This window comes from Coregonus clupeaformis, chromosome 8 (genome assembly GCF_020615455.1).
Source record: "Coregonus clupeaformis isolate EN_2021a chromosome 8, ASM2061545v1, whole genome shotgun sequence".
In the NCBI taxonomy this organism is placed as follows: Eukaryota; Metazoa; Chordata; class Actinopteri; order Salmoniformes; family Salmonidae; genus Coregonus; species Coregonus clupeaformis.
Window position 1 is genome coordinate 40,460,101 of NC_059199.1, and position 12,500 is coordinate 40,472,600.

General features: G+C 44.1%; 1 protein-coding gene across 1 annotated transcript in view; it reads right to left on the reverse strand.

Annotated features, from left to right (window-relative positions):
• The window catches only part of LOC121572030 (collagen alpha-2(IX) chain-like), a 32,091-nt gene that overhangs the window by 12,484 nt on the left and 7,107 nt on the right, over window positions 1-12,500 (reverse strand). The window contains exons 6-14 of the mRNA XM_041883885.2: window positions 11,016-11,051; window positions 9,457-9,480; window positions 8,993-9,046; window positions 8,799-8,852; window positions 7,793-7,843; window positions 6,744-6,800; window positions 6,486-6,539; window positions 5,301-5,354; window positions 5,052-5,105 (exon numbers count right to left, since the gene is read on the reverse strand). Of these exons, the coding sequence (XP_041739819.1) occupies window positions 5,052-5,105; window positions 5,301-5,354; window positions 6,486-6,539; window positions 6,744-6,800; window positions 7,793-7,843; window positions 8,799-8,852; window positions 8,993-9,046; window positions 9,457-9,480; window positions 11,016-11,051 (438 nt within the window). The remainder of the gene's footprint in view (window positions 1-5,051; window positions 5,106-5,300; window positions 5,355-6,485; window positions 6,540-6,743; window positions 6,801-7,792; window positions 7,844-8,798; window positions 8,853-8,992; window positions 9,047-9,456; window positions 9,481-11,015; window positions 11,052-12,500) is intronic.

Genomic DNA, 12,500 nt, shown 5'->3' on the forward strand with positions numbered 1-12,500 from the left:
TCTGAAGGTAGGCTATGTCTGAAGGTAGGCTACGTCTGAAGGTAGGCTACATCTGAAGGTAGGCTATGTCTTTGGGCTCCCGAGTGGCGCAGCGGTCTAAGGCGCTGCATCTCAGTGCTTGAGGCGTCACTACAGTTTACAGGCTGTATCACAACCGGCCGTGATTGGGAGTCCCATAGGGCGGCGCACAATTGGCCCAGCGTCGTCCGGGTTTGGCCGGTGTAGGCCGTCATTGTAAATAAGAATTTGTTCTTAACTGACTTGCCTAGTTAAATAAATTAAAAAAGTGTCTGAAGGTAGGATATGTCTGAATGTAGGCTACGTCTGAAGGTAGCCTATGTCTGAAGGTAAGCTACACTACCGTTCAAAAGTTTGGGGTCACTTAGAAATGTCCTTGTTTTTGAAATCACTTTTTTTGTCCATTAAAATAACATAAAATTGATCAGAAATACAGTGTAGACCTTGTTAATGTTGTAAATGGCTATTGTAGCTGGAAACAGCTGATTTTTTATGGAATATTTACATAGGGCGTACAGAGGCCCATTATCAGCAACCATCAGTCCTGTGTTCCAATGGCACGTTGTGTTTGCTAATCCAAGTTTATCATTTTAAAAGGCTAATTGATCATTAGAAAACCCTTTTGCAATTATGTTAGCACAGCTGAAAACTGTTGTGCTGATTAAAGAAGCAATAAAACTGGCCAGAAAAAAAGCCATATCTCAGACTGACCAATAAAAATAAAAGATTAAGATGGGATATGGTTTTTGCTTTGCAACTCTGCCTAGAAGGTCAGCATCCCGGAGTCGCCTCTTCACTGTTGATGTTGAGACTGGTGTTTTGCAGGTACTATTTAATGAAGCTGCCAGTTGAGGACCTGTGAGGCGTCTGTTTCTCAAACTAGACACTCTAATGTATTAGTCCTCTGGCTCAGTTGTGCAACGGGGCCTCCCACTCCTCTTTCTATTCTGGTTAGATCCAGTTTGCGCTCTTCTGTGAAGGGAGTAGTACACAGCGTTGTATGAGATCTTCAGTTTCTTGGCAATTTCTCGCATGGAATAGCCTTCATTTCTCAGAGCAAGAATAGACTGACGAGTTTCAGAAGAAAGTTATTTGTTTCTGGCCATTTTGAGCCTGTAATCGAACCCACAATTGCTGATGCTCCAGATACTCAACTAGTCTCAAGAAGGCCAGTTGTATTGCTTCTTTAATCAGCACAACAGTTTTCAGCTGTGCTAACATAATTGCAAAAGGGCTTTCTAATGATCAATTAACCTTTTAAAATGATAAACTTGGATTAGCAAACACAACGTGCTATTGGAACACAGGACTGATGGTTGCTGTAGATATTCCATTACAAATCTGCCATTTCCAGCTACAATAGCCATTTACAACATTAACAATGTCTACACTGTTTTTCTGATCAATTTGATGTTATTTTAATGAACAAAAAAAATGCTTTTCTTTCGAAAACAAGGACATTTCTGTGACCCCAACATTTTGAACGGTAGTGTATGTCTGAAGGTAAGCTATGTCGGAAGGTAAGCTATGTCTGAAGGTAAGCTATGTCTGAAGGTAGGCTTTGTCTGAAAGTAGATAATGGCGCCGGAGGAGATGGCTGTCGTTTTACGGGCTCCTAACCAATTGTGCTATTGTGTGTGATTTTTCGCGTTATTTGTAACTTATTTTGTACATAATGTTTCTGCCACCGTCTCTCATGACCGAAAAGAGCTTCTGGATATCAGGACAGCGATTACTCACCTCGTACTGGACAAAGATTTTTTCTTTAACGAGTCGGACGCAAAGGATTTACTTCAGACACCCGACAAGGCCCAAATCCCCGTCATTCGCAGGAGAAAGAGACGGAGATATCGGGGACATAGGTCGGGGTGCCTTGTAAGGATCCGACGGTGTGTGGGTAATCTGCCTCTACCATCAGTCCTATTAGCCAACGTACAATCATTTGATAACAAAATAGATGAGCTACGTTCACGAATATCCTACCAACGGGTCGTGGCTGAACGATGACATGAATAACATACAGCTAGCAGGGTTTACGCTGCATCGGCAAAATAGAACAGCCGCCTCCGGTAAGACAAGGGGTGGCGGTCTGTGTCTATTTGTAAACAACAGCTGGTGCACCAAATCTAATACTAAGGAAGTCTCTAGGTTTTGCTCACCTGAGGTAGAGTATTTCATGATAAGCTGTAGACCACACTATTTACTAAGAGAGTTTTCATCTGTATTTTTCATAGATGTCTATTTCCAACACAAACCGATGCTGGCACTAAGACCGCACTCAATGAGCTGTATAAGGCTATAAGCAAACAGGACAACGCTCATCCGGAGGCGGCGCTCCTAGTGGATGGGGACTTCAATGCAGGGAAACTTTAATCCATTTTTCCTAATTTCTACCAGCATGTTAAATGTGCAACCAGAGGAAAAAAAACTCTAGACCACATTTACTCCACACACAGAGACGCGTACAAAGCTCTCCCTCGCCCTCCATTTTGCAAATCTGAAAATAATGATGTCCTTCTGATTCCTGCTTACAAGCAAAAGCTAAAGCAGGAAGCACCAGTGACTCGGTCAATAAAGAAGTGGTCAGATGATGCAGATGCTAAGCTACAGGACTGTTTTGCTAGCACAGACTGGAATATGTTCCGGGATTCTTCCGATGGCATTGAGGAGTACACCACATCAGTCAATGTCTTCATCAATAAGTGCATCGATGTCGTTGTCCCCACAGTGACCGTACGTACATACCCCAACCAGAAGCCATGGATTACAGGCAACATCCGCACTGAGTTGAAGGGTAGAGCTGCCGCTTTCAAGGAGCGGGACTGTAACTCGGACGCTTATAAGAAATCTCGCAATGCCCTCTGACGAACCATCAAACAGGCAAAGCGTCAATACAGGACTAAGATTGAATCATACTACACCGGCTCCGACACTCGTCGGATGTGGCAGGGCTTGCAAACTATTACAGACTACAAAGGGAAGCACAGCTGCAAGCTGCCCAGTGACACGAGCCTACCAGACGAGCTAAATGACTTCTATGCTCGCTTCGAGGCAAGTAACACTGAAGCATGCATGAGAGCATCAGGACGTGTTCTCCGAGCATGCGCTGACCAACTTGAAAGTGTCTTCACTGACATTTTCAACCTGTCCCTGTCTGAGTCTGTAATACCAACATGTTTCAAGCAGACCACCATAGTCCCTGTGCCCAAGAACACTAAGGTAACCTGACTAAATGACTACAGACCCATAGCACTCACGTCGGTAGCCATGAAGTGCTTTGAAAGGCTGGTCATGGCTCACATCAACACCATTATCACAGAAACCCTAGATCCACTCCAATTTGCATACCTCCCCAACAGATCCACAGGTGATGCAATCTCTATTGTACTCCACACCGCCTTTTCCCACCTGTACAAAATGAACACCTACGTGAGAATGCTATTCATTGACTACAGCTCAGCGTTCAACACCATAGTGCCCTCAAAGCTCATCACTAAGCTAAGGACCCTGGGACTAAACACCTCCCTCTGCAACTGGATCCTGGACTTCTTGACGGGTCACCCCCCAGGTGGTAAGGGTAGGTAGCAACACATCTGCCATGCTGATCCTCAACACGGGGGCCCCTCAGGGCTACGTGCTTAGTCCCCTCCTGTACTCCCTGTTCACCCATGACTGCATGGCCAGGCATGACTCCAACACCATCATTAAGTTTGCCGACGACACAACAGTGGTAGGCCTGATCACCGACAATGATGAGACAGCCTATAGGGAGGAGGTCAGAGACCTAGCCGTGTGGTGCCAAGATAACAACCTCTCCCTCAACATGATCAAGACGAAGGAGATGATTGTGGACTACAGGAAAAGGAGGACCATGCATGCCCCCATTCTCATCGACGGGGCTGTAGTGGAGCAGGTTGAGAGCTTCAAGTTCCTTGGTGTCCACATCACCAACAAACTATCATGGTCCAAACACACCAAGACAGTCGTGAAGAGGGCACGACAAAGCCTATTCCCCCTCAGGAGACTGAAAAGATTTGGCATGGGTCCTCAGATTCTCAACAAGTTCTACAGCCTCACCATCGAGAGAATCATGACTGGTTGCATCACTGCCTGGTATGGCCCACCCACTCTTTTACGCTGCTGCCACTCTCTTTTTATTATCTATGCATAGTCACTGTGATTCTACCTACATGTACATATTACCTCAATTACCTTGACTGACCTGTGACCCCACACATTGACTCTGTACTAGTACCCCTTTTATATAGCCTCACTGCTGCTATTTTACTGCTGCTCTTTAATCATTTCTTTTTTTTTTAATCTTTTTTAAATCTTTTTTTTCTTAAAACTGCATTGTTGGTTAAGGGCTTGTAAGTAAGCATTTCACTGTAAGGTCTACACCTGTTGTATTCGGCGCATGTGACAAATACAATTTGATTTGATTTGATTGATATCTTTCAGAAGGAGATAGCGGTACTTTAACAAGTGTAACACATCCCCACAGGTTGTTGTTCTTTAAGTTATTATCATCTCCATCAGTGTCTATGGGGCATGCTAACGAGCGCAAACATGCTAACCACCGTGATAAAAGGATGATTAGCACTTAGCGATTAGTGCTTTTGGTTAATATGAGCTACACACCAACAGCCAGCCATTCTGCTTGGCACCTAGCCTGGGTGCTAACTTGGCTAATACAGCTAATACTAACGCTAAGATGGATGGCCTTCCTGGATCATTAACTACAGACGGAGGAACAGTGGTCCCAGACAAGCCGTTCTCATTAGAGAGCGAGAGAGAGAAAGAGAGAGAGAGAGAGTGCATGAGAGAAAAGAGAGAGAGAGACAGAGACAGAGACATGGAGGGAGTGAGAGAGAGGACAGAGTTTGGATTCTTTCCATATGTCCCCTTAGAAGGTAACAGATAGTGTTTATTATGCAGATAGAAACAAAGGGAGGAGGAGAGGTAGTGGAGTGCCAAGTGTGGTGGATAGAGAGAGTGTGGTAAAGGAGATAGAGAGGTGTATTTTAACTCACCGTCTCTCCCTTGGGGCCCATCATTCCTGGGTAACCCCTCAATCCCATAGGACCCTATTAGATGGAGAGAAAGTGAGAGTTGAAATAAATGATATTATGTCAATGTTGCATGAGTAAAAGTGGCTTAACATCTGTATTTTATTCTCACAACATTCTAACAACATCTGTGCTCTGACCATATTGCTTTACTATAATGTTTACATAACATTGTGCATGTTGAATCAGTCATAGGTAGATGAAGGTCATTACCGGGGGTCCTGGGATTCCCTGCTCACCAGAGATGCCGACCTCTCCCTTCGTACCCTGAGAGAGAGAGAAAAAAAGAGAGAGAGAGAGAGAGAGAGAGACAGACAGACAGACAATGTCTTTATTCTTTTGGAACTTTTGTGAGTGTAATGTTTATTGTTAATTTCTGTATTGTTTATTATGTAAACATATGTTTCCCATGCCAATAAAGCCCTTAAACTGAATTGAATTGAGAGTGAGAGACAGAGATAGAGACAGAGAGAGAGAGACAGAGATAAATAAAAAATGTGACAATAACATAACTAAAAGCGTTTCATGCATGTATCTATCGTGAGCTGTATCTTCTGCTACTACATTACTCCTCAGTAAATAGCAGCCAACTGAAATCAGTAGAATAAAGTGTTCTCTGTATGATGGCCAGGGAGTGTCTCTGTATGATGGTAAGGGAGTATTCTCTGTATGATGGCCAGGGAGTGTTCTCTGTATGATGGCCAGGGAGTGTTCTCTGTATGATGGCCAGGGAGTGTCTCTGTATGATGGCCAGGGAGTGTTCTCTGTATGATGGTCAGGGAGTGTCTCTATATGATGGCCAGGGAGTATTCTCTGTATGATGGCCAGGGAGTGTCTCTGTATGATGGCCAGGGAGTGTCTCTGTCTAAATGAGCAGTGATCAGCAGAGCCCGACTGAGACAGACAGACAGACAGACAGAGTGCAGATCAGGTGCTAAACCCTCCTGCTCTGAAGGAGTGTCTCAGGTCCTTCTGGGGGCTCATTAGCTCTGCTTAATACACCAGGCTGAGTCGGCCACTCTAACTCCTACTCTCTTATCCACTCCACATGTACCTGGCTCTCAATCATCCCTTTCATCTGGGCTCGCTGCGTGCAGCCTGGCTGCCCGGGCCAGACCTGACTAATCACACCCAGATTAGTGCCAGTCATGTGCCTCAGGGGGTTCATTAGCGCTAAGCCTGCTTCTTCTACTGGTCGGCATGTAATGTGTGTGTGTTTTATTGGAAGCATGTATGAAAAAGACTACTTTTCACACCCTTGAAGTATTGTTAGATTTTCAAACATAAATGCCTCAGATAGAGCCAGGATCATTCCTCTGTGACCAACAAAACACAGATAGACTGGCACAAAGAAACAGACAGTCAGCCTGTCAGATAGACAGACTCTTTAGGACTCACCAGTTTCCCAATGCTACCAGGCTTTCCCAGCACACCAGCACGACCTTTGTGTCCCTAGAACATAATAGTTAGTTAGTTTACAGATATTACATTGTTATTACAGTAATAGATGTTTCAATCAATCAATCATTAACTATTAATTCAGTTAATAAATGACAGCGGCACTGACAGGAATACTGTACACAGATTACGGAATAACCTTATTTCAGTTCTTGACAGGAAAATATCTAGTTTTTCTCCTGATGATGACTCACATACCTTGACCCCCTGCAGTCCCTGGGGACCCTTAGGCCCTGCTGGGCAGTTGATTGGACACTGTGGAGAGAGAGGGGGGGGTGAGAGGGAGAGAGAGAGAGGGGGGTTTAAGATAGAGTGGGGGTTGAGAGAGAGAGATAGAGAGAGAGAAAGAGAGAAAGAGAGAAAGAGAGAGAGACAGAGAGAGAGCGAGAGACAGAGAGAGAGCGAGAGAGAGAGAGAGAGAGAGAGAGAGAGAGAGAGAGAGAGAGAGAGAGAGAGAGAGAGAGAGAGAGAGAGAGAGAGAGAGAGAGAGAGAGAGAGAGAGAGAGAGAGAGAGAGAGAGAGAGAGAGAGAGAGAGAGAGAGAGAGAGAGTGGGAAGGAAGAGCGAGAAGAACACCAAAGTCAAAATTCTAAGTCTGTTTCTCAGCCGAAAGCGAACAAAGCGGCCAATTGATCAGTGTGCTGACTCTCTTTTTCTCTCGTTATAAAATCCTCAGTGGGGCATCACATTATGAAGGACTTGGATTAACGAGAAGACTAAGGGAGGGATGAGAGAGGGACATGAATGAAGGGAGAGAGAGGGGATCAAAGGAGGGCTGTGAATCCTCTTTCGGTGTTAGATGAAAGGAGAGAGAGGGATGAGAGCAAGAGTGTAAAACGTCTCAGTGACAAGGCCCCTATCTCTAATGAGAGAGATGGAGAAGAACAGAGGAGAGGAATTGATCTCCCCTATGTTGGGCACCATCTCTGCTATGTTGGGCACTCAGCATAGGACTTGGATTAGGACTTGTACTGGATGGGGTTTAGTGACAGCGAACCGGAAAGCTATGTCTATATGTCACAAACTATAACTAGATTGCCAGGAGCTCTAGGTTTGAGGATTGATCCTACAGGCTTTGGGCTATGAGCTTACTGCTCTGTAAGGCTTGCTTAGGGTCAACTGTAAGGTATTAAGCCAGGGGCAAGGAGCTATCCAATGGGACGAGGGCAGAAGGGTGCAGTGGGGTAGAACAGGTACAAAGACAAGAGACAAACGATGAGGATAGTTGGAGGTGTAGAGGGATCTTACCTGGAAGTCTGCACTGCCCTCCTCTCCTCCCAAGAACTTCCCTGGAGGACCCTGGAGACAGAAAGAGAAGGGGGGAGAGAAAGAGAGAGAAAGAAAGAGAAAGTGGGAGAGAGAGAGAGAGAGAGAGAGAGAGAGAGAGAGAGAGAGAGAGAGAGAGAGAGAGAGAGAGAGAGAGAGAGAGAAAGAAAGAAAGAAAGAAAGAAAGAAAGAAAGAAAGAAAGAAAGAAAGAAAGAAAGAAAGAAAGAAAGAAAGAAAGAAAGAAAGAAAGAAAGAAAGAAAGAAAGAAAGAAAGAAAGAAAGAAAGAAAGAAAGAAAGAGAAAGGAAGACAGAGACAGATATTTGTTTTAACACAGTGCTGAGGCAGCTGTTCTGAATGTGTGTATATTGAGTTAGGGTAAAACATGCCTCCCTGGGCTGATGTATGCAGGGAGCAGTGAGATGAGACAGGAGAGACAGATCTAATGGGAATGTATTTACTCTGCAACACCGGTAAACCAAAACAAATAGACTCCCCAATGGCTGGGAGCATCACTCTATGAGGCTGCTCCCCACCTGAAGTCACTCATGGGGAGAGATACTGTGTAACTTGTAGAATAGACTGGGGAGCTAAGATACACACACTGCACTGTGTACAGTTGATGCTTAATTGAGCTGCTTTGGTACACTTACCGGTGAAAATGTACTGGTCATCTGGACTGGGATTACTGGGTTATCGCTGGAACACTGGTTTCTTGTTTGCAACTCACCATTGTTATTCTGCATTAAGTTACTGGTTTCTTACTACATCTTACTGGTATCTTGGTGATTTTAAGTTACTGGTTTCTAGTACTAGGTTTGTACTTGCTCGTATGGCGGTATGGTGGTAGGTGTGTGCTTACTGGTTTTTACTAATACTAAGTGTTTATTTACTGGTTTCTTGCTGGTTCTAGGGGTAAACTTACTGTTATTTACTAGTTCTAAGTGTTTATTTTCTGGGTTCTTGCTGGTTCTAGGTGTAAACGTACTGGTTTTCCTGGGGGTCCTGGAATTCCTGGAGGTCCAGGTGCTCCCAATATGCCCTGAGAGAAGAGGGAGGAAGAGGAGGGTGGGAATTAGTTGAGAGATTAAGAGTATCTAACAGATTGTATAACGTGTGTGCTATCAGACATAAGACAACAATGGTTTTCTTCTTCTTCGACAACAATGGTGAGGGTCTTACCGTAGGTCCAGTCTGTCCAATCTCACCGGGAAGGCCGATTGGGCCTGGGGCTCCCTAGAGAGAGAGAGAGAGAGAGAGAGAGAGAGAGAGAGAGAGAGAGAGAGAGAGAGAGAGAGAGAGAGAGAGAGAGAGAGAGAGAGAGAGAGAGAGAGAGAGAGAGAGAGAGAGAGAGAGAGAGACAGAAAGAGAAAGAAAGAGAAAGAGAAAGAGAAAGAGAGACAGAGAAAGAGAGACAGAGAGAGAGAGAGAGAGAGAGAGAGAGAGAGAGAGAGAGAGAGAGAGAGAGAGAGAGAGAGAGAGAGAGAGAGAGAGAGAGAGAGAGAGAGAGAGAGAGATATTCATCCTTCTGGCAGAAGAGGATACACTGCCAGTGTAATTCAGTTCAGAATAATATTTAGTTTTTGACTAGTTCTTTTTTTCTAAATAAGTATTTCATTCTTTATAATCAACAGTTAACGACTTACAGCCAGTCCAGGCAGTCCGGGTCCCTACAGAGAGAGAGGGATAGAGAGAGGGAAAGAGGGATGAGAGATTAGTTAAGTCTGTGTGTAATCATATAATCACAAACAAATGTGCATAATGAGACATGTATGATTTGTTTAAGCAATTATCTTCTGTTAATTCAATTAAGAGCATCTGTGTCTACAGAGACAGAACACAATACACACAGTGAGCATCAATCTAACCCTGACTGAGAGAAAACAATCAATGTGTGTTCAATGTGTCATAATAAGTGATTAAATTAAATGTAAACAAAGAAATTCATGTTAGTCAGTCATTCAGCCATGCGTATCACTGACTGACTTCACTCTGTCAATATAGTCTGTAAGTAGTCTGTCAAATATAGCTACACAGCACCGCCTAGTGGTCTTCTGCCCTAACTACATGTCATATTCCTCAACCTGCAAGGAAGACTTCAGCCTTAACCACAGATCTAGGATCAGATTACCCTGACAACAAAACAATTGAAGGCTATAAGGTGAATGCACCAGAATGCTCTGGATAAGAGCGTCTGCTAAATGACGTAAATGTAAATGTAAATGTAAGAACAAATATCTGATCCTGTATCAGAGGTCTTGTACCGACTGTAACAACCTGGTCCCAGAGCATTTCATATTATTCTGTACGTAAATCTGAGACACTCCATTTAGCATAATATGTTACATTTGGTATGGTTACTTAAGGCAAAAATGAAATAAGGGGGGTTGGTCGTGGTGGATGGGTGGTAACGCGAACATCTAGCAACCCAAAAGTTGCCAGTTCGAATCGCATCACGGACAACTTTAACATTTTAGCTAATTAACAACTTTTCATCTACTTCCTACTTTTGAGCTACTTTGCAACTACCTAGCATGTTACCTAACCCTTCCCCTAACCCTAGCCCTAACCTTAACCCTTTTAGCTAACCCTTCCCCTAACCCTAACCTTAACCCTTTAACCTAACTCATACACTTAACCTAACCTTAACCCTAACCCCTAACCCTAGCAAGCTAGCTAACATTAGCCACCTAGCCACCTAGCTAGAATTCATAACATATCATATGTTTAGCAAATTCATAACATATTGTAAATTTTGCAAATTTGTAACATATTGTACGTTTTGCAAATTCATGACAATGTGAATTACAATTCGCAGCATATCATACAAAATGGGTGATGGACAACCACAAATTACTACATACCATACGAAGCATAACATATCTTAATGGACTGTCTCGGATTTACGTACAGAATAATACGAAATGCTCTGAGACCATGTTGACTTGACTGGTGGAAGAGACTAGTTATAACATTGTAGAATCAGCTGCCAAAAGCTGTTATGACAGGGTTATGTAGCCCTTATGACTAGGGTATGGACTGGAGTCCCCCCCATACCTCTGTACTCCTAATTAGGTAATGTGGTCAATAAAACTCTGGGCCTTAGTTATGACTGAGGGTTAGTCCCAGTGGATTTGTAGTGATCAGGTTATATGTAGCCTGTACTAAACAGTGTTCAGGTTCTGTTGAGTCTGTTAGTACTTACAGTGAGTCCAGGTTCACCACCAGGTCCAGGCCGGCCCTGTAGAAAACAACAATAAACAAGAACAACAACAACATGAGGGTTTATTCTCTCACAGTTCCCTACAGACATCCGATGTAGATTCCCGTTGGCTGATTACCATGACCTGACTTAGCCTGGTTGAGAGCCTGTTTCTGCTTTGGTAACACAATGTTAGTGTTGTTGAGCCTAGGCTAGTAGGCTAGATGTCATTCCAGTTAATTTCTGGTAGGTTTTCAATCAACCAGAGCAGAGGACAGAGAGGTTTCGGAAAAGGTGTCCGCGAGGAAAAGAAGGAAGGCACTTTAGACCAGTGGTTCTCAGCTGGTTCTGGCTCGGAACCCAAATTGAACGCCAGAGGGGATGGCTGCCGTTTTACGGGCTCCTAAACAACTGTGTTATTTTGTTTGTTTTTCCGCATTGTTTGTAACTTATTTTGTACATAATGTTGCTGCTATCGTCTCTTATGACCGAAAAGAGCTTCTGGATATCAGAACAAAGATTATCCTACCAACGGGACATTAAAAACTGTAATATCTTATGTTTCACAGAGTCGTGGCTGACGACACAGACAATATAGAGTTGGCTGGGTTTTCCGTGCATCGGCAGGACAGAACAGCTACGTCTGGTATGACGAGGGGTGGGGGTGGGTGTCTATTTGTCAATAACAGCTGGTGCCCGATTTCTAATATTAAAGAGGTCTCGAGGTATTGTTCGCCTGAGGTAGAGTACCTCATGATAAGCTGTAGACCACACTATCTACCAAGAGAGATTTCATCTATATTATTCGTAGCCATCTGTTTACAACCACAAACCGAAGCTGGCACTAAGACCGCACTCAATGAGCTGTATAAGCCCATAAGCAAACAAGAAAATGCTCATCCAGAAGCGGCGCTCCTAGTGGCCGGGGACTTGAATACAGGGAAACTTAAATCAATTTCACCTAATTTCTACCAGCATGACACAAAAACTCTAGACCACCTTTACTCCACACACAGAGACACACACAAAGCCCTAGCTCTCCATTTGGAAAATCTGACCATAATTCTATCCTCCTGATTCCTGCTTACAAGCAAAAACTAAAGCAGGAAGTACAGTGACTCGCTCATTACGGAAGTGGTCAGATGACGCGGATGCTACGCTACAGGACTGTTTTGCTAGCACAGACTGTAATATGTTCCGGGATTCATCCAATGGCATTGAGGAGTACACCACCTCAGTCACCAGCTTCATCAATAAGTGCTCCGACGATGTCGTCCCAACAGTGACCGTGCGTACATATCCCAACCAGCTGCCATGGATTACAGGTAACATCCACACCGATTTAAAGAGCTGCCGCTTTCAAGGAGCGAGACACTAATCCGGAAGCTTATAAGAAATCCCGCTATGCCCTCAGATGAACCAAGAGTCAATACAGGACTAAGATTGAATCGTACTACACCGGCTCTGACGCTCGTCGGATGTGGCAGG